At 40.3% G+C, this 7,243-nt stretch overlaps 1 protein-coding gene across 1 annotated transcript in view; it reads right to left on the reverse strand.

The window, feature by feature from the left end:
• Window positions 1–7,243, reverse strand: part of LOC104285486 (glutamate decarboxylase 1-like) — an 18,790-nt gene that overhangs the window by 8,049 nt on the left and 3,498 nt on the right. Inside the window, 3 exon segments of the mRNA XM_009883950.1 lie at window positions 3,578–3,693; window positions 4,591–4,622; window positions 6,997–7,096. Of these exon segments, the coding sequence (XP_009882252.1) occupies window positions 3,578–3,693; window positions 4,591–4,622; window positions 6,997–7,096 (248 nt within the window).

Genomic DNA, 7,243 nt, shown 5'->3' on the forward strand with positions numbered 1-7,243 from the left:
GTCCTCTAATGCATTCAGTTGTGCTACACTGTACCATGCCATGTAGGAAGATAACAGATTTTCCTCAGATGGTTTCATAATGCATTCTGATAAGAAGGTCACATATGTGTGTATACATGTGTTTAGTCATAGACAATTAACTTATGCATGGTACTGAGCAATTTACTAAACAATTTTACTCAGTAACAAGGAAGAAGCAATTTTGGAATGCTCCTTGTAATTTACGATGGCATTATTATTGAGCAAGATTATCATATAGCCATGCAATATCATTAACCATTTAAATTATAGAAGTAACACTACATTTGTGTCATGAATACTTACTAAGTGCCTCATGAATACTTAAGTGGTTGGTTCCTTGAGTGATGGTTAGTGCAGTTAGTCCTAAAGCCATAGGTGAAAGCACTGAGGTATATAACTCCTTAGAATTTCTCAAATCAAACATTAGGGGATTTGTATAATATAAAGGAATAATTTTATCTGAACTATTGTCCATTGCTTTTGTTTGGGAATATCCTTAACTTTAAACTGGAAAACTAAAACTATTAAAAGCTTCGCTGTTTTATCTCATGCCTTCACAGTGACAAAACAAAAAGCAGGCAGATAGAGATCATTGCCCTCTGAAATGACATCCCCAAACCACAGCTGAGGCAGCAGCATCAGGGTGACTCTCACCATCACTCCACCCTACAGCTACAAGGTCACACTGTTCCTCTCCAAACATTTGCAGGGAGGCAGCCAGTCGGCTGTCACAGTCCCTTTGGATGTCTCAAATTTACAGGACAACATACTCTGATTTAAACTTCATTTCATGAGCTCATTAAGAAATAAACATGACAAACAAACATGACAAACAGCTCAATCCCTTTTGCATAGGCTAATCTATCACGTGAATTCACTTATTCACCATTCTAGTCTCAAGGTTTCATAACTTATAACCCATAACTCAATTTGTGCATTGTCCTGGTTTGAGCTACACAGGACTAATTTATCTTCTAATACTTGTGAAAACTGCACTTTTAGAAGACTCTAGCGTCTGAATTTGTGACAATATTTACCTTTAAGCCAGCTACGGTGTGTGCGTTTCAAGGTCTCAGTGTTTTCGAGCTCGCCAGGTGCAGGAATGATGAAGATTGAGACCTGAGCACTTGGCCCAAGCTGGCCAACAGGATTATTTCATACCATGAACATCACAATCAACATAAATTAGAAAGTTTGCTGCAAAGTATCTCTCTCCCTTGATGGCTGCCATCCTGAGAACTTCTTGCTCTGGTGCCAGACCCCTGAGCCCTTCCCTTCCTTCTGAAGCTGTAGCACTCGCAGTGTCCCGTGTTTGCTGCCCACTGCTGGGAGCGCACAGCTTCCTACTGATAGAATTGGCTGAGTATAGTCCCTGTATATTTTGTATTGGTATCAGGATCAATATTGGTTCTTTAGTGCTACTAATGTTAATTATTTATTCTTATTCTATTAAATCTGTTTATATTTCAACCCCCGGGTTTCCTTGTTTTTTCCCCCAATCCCTCTTCCCAGGTGGGCAGGGGTCATCGGGTGATAGAATGATTGTCTAAACAGCAATAAATTGTTATGGGGCTCTCAAACCATAACATGTACCTATGAGAAAAAAAAAAGTTACCTAACCGACAGTGAGAGTGCTCATCCTTCCTCCTCCATAACAGCGTGGGTGTACCCTGTATGACACCAGGAAGGATGAAAGCCTCAGCAGTCCAGCTGCTGTGGAATCCACTTCAAAAGCTTTTTAGGTAAGCTGACTTTTTCTACCTTCCAGCTAGGAAGTCTAGTCTATATCACTTCCATGAGTTAGCAGACTGATAAAACTGCCAGGCAAAGATGGACAGCAACTTGCAGGTCATAATGGCTGCATAACAGCCCTTTAGCTTTTTCTGGCCACCTGCCCTGCCTACGTGGGGCTCTCACTTTGACCTAATGGTGCTGCTCCCAGCACACATCAGGCCTTTGCATGAGCTGTGTTAGCCAAAATCTCAACAGGAGTTGAGTGAACAGTCACAAGTGAGTGTCACATCCATCCTACCTCCATTGCTGCCACAGGGTGTCCTGGGAGAGACCCTGAGGCAGGGCTGGGAAGTCAGGAGAAGGCAGCACAGCTTGGCCATACAGCTGGCCATGAGGCACCCTGGTCCTACCAGGCAGATTCTCACACTTGGTGAAGAAATGTTCAGTTTTGCTAATGCTGCTGAGACCATTGTGTCAGCTCTTACACACCCAGAGGGTGTTGCTCGCTTGCTTTCACAAACCCCTGTACTCCCTAACCTTTGGTGAAGGCCAGGCCCAGACAGCTCAGTGCCAATCCCATTCAACTTGGCACACAATCCACCCAACTTTCTCGGCTTGGGATCAAACCCCAGAAAACTTTTCAGCGCACATCACAGCTCCTTTAAAGGTACTGGCAGCAGGAAGATAAGACAAGCACCCAATGGCTTGGCCAAAGCGGCCGCAGGGCAGAGCAATGTCACCCAGATGCCCTCTGTGTGCATTACCAGTGCGTTGTTTGTGCTACACAGCTATGAGTAGGAGCAGCCCGGCCACATGCTCACCCATCTTTGCCCCTGATACAAGTCAGCTGAGCGCTCCATACTTCTTCATAACAGAGGGCTGAGTGTTTCTCCAGCTAAACAATCAGAACAAAGACTTTTTTAATTATTATTAAAAAGGACAAATGAAAAATAAAAATAGATTTAAAAAAGGACTTGGTCATACCGCAGGATTCATGACCATTTGACAGTTTTGGCAGTAGTTAATTATCAGCAGGGGAAAAAAAATACTGACACAAATACCCCTACACTTAATTCTGATACTCATGTTACACACCAATTTCTTTCAGCTGAGAGCGAACTCACTTTTGAAATGTCTTTATGTCTTTGTAGTGTAAGAAAAATTAATCAAATTCAAGATTAGCAGCGTGGTTTTTATTGAAATGGAATGTTTAATTCAAACAAAAGGCTGTTTGATATTCTTATTTGTAAAGAAAATAGACATACTTGGTTTTGGCTGATGAATAACTATTCCTTTTCCTACTCTTTGAAACTGCCAAAATTACAATGACTAGATAAAAAAAGAAAGAAAAAAAATTAAAAATCACTGTGTGCCCATAAGGCTAATCACCTGCTAATACAAGTCAGCAAGTTATTTTTGCTCCTTCTCTTCCCTGCAGCACCAAGCAGGAAAAGAGGCTCAGTTCAGGGACCTGTCTTCAGGTAACAGTGATCTCTAGATTATGTGCTTATGCCGACCATGCTCTCCCATGCAGACCATCCTATGATTTAAGGTTCATCTAAGGTTCAAATACTTGCAGGATGTGGATGCTTACATTAAACATCACAATCTAAGAGACTCAGAAGCACATAGCACCACAGGCTGAAATCTAGGACCAGAGTTTCCTCAATCACTAAGAATATTTTTTCAAACACGCTACGAAACATTTGGGATTTTCAGAAATCACAGGCTGTGCTCTCTGGCACGGGCATTACAGCACTCCTCACTGATGATGTGCCACAGGCAGGTAGTTTATAAAGCCTTACTACAGGGAGATGCTCACGTGTTCAGAAAAAAACAGCACAAAACGTGGAAGCGCAACCGTGCCTTTAGTTTTAACTTCAGGGAAAGACTTGTAACAAACCAGCAGAACACTGTAGAGGTTTGATATGGTCCCACCTAATGGCATGAAAATGACAGGAAGAGTTTGAGTTTTGTGTAGTTTATTCTTTCGCAAAATCTGAACATTACATTCTTGGAGATCTTGGGCCAGGATCCTCAGTTAGTGTGAGCTATCATTGCTCTTCCAACCATGTATGAATTCCCTGAGAAGCGAGAGACTAACTCTCCAAACACTTCCCATGCTGCCTGCTTTCATAGTCTGCCACCTGACATCAGATCAGAGGGTTTCCTCTCCACTCTTTAGCCCATTCTGTACTTCCTCAGTTTTGATAATACTAGAAAACTTAGTCTGGGATGTGGGACGTAAAGGATTTCCCCCCTCCCCCCGCCCCCAAATTGTTTATACAGTTGTACTTCCTAGGCCCATTTGACCCTTTTCCTCTTCCTTCACCCATCAAGTCCTACATTTTAGCAGAACATCAAAGATGAAGAAATAGTTGCACCCAAGTTATTGTCACTGCAGTTCATTCCTTTTAAAAAGGTTATTATTTTGTACTATTGAGGTTGATTTCTGATAGCCAATTGAAGAAAAAATTAATTCTAGTCCCTTCAAATCTGGAAATGCTCCTATCTGGGATTTTTTAGGCTAAGAAAGTATTTCACCACATTTTTACAGTATTTTTCAAATTGTCAAAATATGTGTTGAAATTATAAATAGTATTTAAAAAATATAAACAATGTTATCTGCCTTCAAAACAGCTCCATCACTGCTTGCTTCTAGATTAAAATTAAAGTACAAGTTGTTGCCTATCTTACTGCAAGCTTTTTTGCCCTCTCCAAACCTCATCCTCCTCTAGAGCCTGATATACAAAGTCTCTCTCAGTTAAGCAGGGCTAGAAGACTTCACAGGCTGACACAATGCATAAACAAGGTTAATTACCTTGCTCTACTTACCTGGAGAAAATATGCCACCTGCTTCAAGTTCCCTCCATCCATATATTATCCATAATTATAATCTAACCAGTCCAGATTAATATATCACACCACCACCTAAACTGACCAGGATAACCTCAGCCATTAGGTAACATGCAGCAATAAGAATTTTATTTTGAGGACAAAAATCAGAAGCCAAGTTTTAAATCAAGAAAGAAAAAAACTCTGAAACTTCAGGCAGCATTCTGAGTGGCTTCTTGGCATTCTGTGTACATTCTTTTTTCCTCCATACGGCCAAGTTTGCCTAGAGTGCAAAGATTTAGGCTGCGATGTTTACATGCCTGATGATCAGAATGATACTCAAATTAATTATAAACTATGGCTTTGCTATCACCAATGAAGGCAAATGCATGGTTAAATCAATTGCAAACATTAGGAATGAAAAATGGTATGTCACACACAGTATGACACCAGTCACATTTTTTACCCTGCAGATTATACTACGGCCTGGCAAAAGGGGACTGAGATACATTTTCGATTCTTTGCACAAAAAGTTCCCTATTCAAGTACAAGTAGTTCAACTCCAGAGGACTATTTACATGCTCAAAACACACGATGAAATAAAATAAGTACACTGGGTCTATAATCTTTGTCTGATGTTAATCAAGAAATGCGGCATAGATGAGAAGCCTCATAATCCCTTTTCAAAGATTATCAGGCAAAGTAACATTACTAGTTAAAAATGACCACATCCACAGCCTTAAAGAAGAGAAAAACGTTACCACATACATACACTCTGCATACTTCTTTCTCCACCTACCCTTTCCAAAGGGAATTATGTATACTATAATTATCCATATTTCTCTTCTCTGATTTGTTCCATTTTTTGTGCACATACCGAAGAGCTAAAAGAATATTCAGTTTGGGAAAAAGAGGTAGGAGCATTGTTTATCGAAACCTGAAAAACAGTGGCTATTTCCATGAATGCAAAACCTTATTTCAGCATCTCAAAAATAATTAAAAAAAAAAAAAAGACAAAACAAAACCTAAGCCTTTCCTCAAAGGCAAGTAAGCATACATTGCCTTCCCCTCCAATACATCACAAACAACTCCTGAGTTTTATGCCTGGGGATCTAAGGTATAATTCTAGGAGGGAAAGAATATCCTGTTGGTGCCTCAGCTAAGCCTGCAACCATCAGTTCTTTCCTCTGTTTCCCTTAGCAACTGTGGAAGTACTTCTCATTAACCTTGTCATTTCTTTTCTTATAAAAGCACATTTCTGTCTTTTACTCCTTTGTATTTATTCTATCTCTTAGCACTATTAATTTTCTGCAAGTAGAATATATTTTCTGATGCTCTCAAGGCCACTTCTGCTCTATTCTTACCCATTCCTCACTTCCAAAAAGCTGTATTTTCAGTCCTGAATCCTATCAGAATATCTTTGACAAAAGCCTACCTTTTATTCATTATTCTTTCAAGGAGGTTAAAAAAAAGAAAGTTATTTTAGGACAAATTTTTAACAGACTTTATACTGAAAATAATATTACAAGGAATTTTTTTTTTTTGGGGGGGGGCAGAGATTGCATGTATACCTATATACACACACACGTACATATATGTAGCCATACACATGTGGGACTTTTACAAGGAATTCATTAAACAAAAGGGATTAGGTATACAACAATATAGCAGAACCAGTCACATACGCACTGTAGTTTAGATTTCTTAGGAGATCCTTTGGGTAAAGCTGTGGCAGGAGGTCAATTCACCCTTTGTTGAACCTGTTGTGTTCCCTCCTATATAAGTCTATAGTGTTCCCCAGTTAATAAAATCTTACATGCAGTTATCCAATTTGGGTCAAATATCCTAAAATATTAATTCCTCATGTATTAGTCCTGCATCTACAGTTTCACAGGGCAGAGCACAGAGATGTTAGAAGTTTTGATCTGCATGAACAGCAGATTTTAATTCAGCGCATTTGCAGAGGAACACAGTATTTCTTCTGCGTAGTACACCCAAGCCAAACATGTTAAGATTAGTTGCTATTAACCAAAATGTAAGAGATGGGTATTTTAAGGTAATTGGCCACAAATGTTCTTTCTGCCAACAGTCATGGATGCCCTGAGCAGACGTCCTGCAGGAAGTAAATGGGGAGGGCTTTCAGAAGCCACTGCCCTCAAAGAGGGGTCTCAGCTAAAGCTGGCTGCCCTGCGCTGGCAGCGCCGAGGTCTCACCTGTACCATTATGTCGTGCCCCTTGCTGGGCAGAGGAAAAGTGAAGATAGTCAGGAAAGGAACACTTTAAACAGATGCTGTCCACCACTGCTGAGAAACATGTATGCCCACACCTTGGGTTCATCTGCACAAGAAGGTCGATATATAGAAGTAATTGCTATAATTTCACTTGCTACAGGAGACTGGTATTTACAGTACGCACATGTTAGCATTCGCCATGGCTGTGAGCCATTCCCCAGCTAGACCAATGATGTCAAGGCCACTAGAAAGTTGACTGAAGTAGTGAGGATGTCCTGAAATGACAGGCAAGTAAACCAGATTCTACGTAACAGATAGTTTTCTCAGCACAGTTTCTATCTTTTGTGAAGTGATTACTTAAAAGGATATGGAAATCAATATGGGACACAGGAAAGAGTATGTTTCATGGTAATGTTGGGCAA

Source organism: Charadrius vociferus, unplaced genomic scaffold (genome assembly GCF_000708025.1).
Source record: "Charadrius vociferus isolate BGI_N301 unplaced genomic scaffold, ASM70802v2 scaffold234, whole genome shotgun sequence".
Lineage (NCBI taxonomy): Eukaryota > Metazoa > Chordata > Aves > Charadriiformes > Charadriidae > Charadrius > Charadrius vociferus.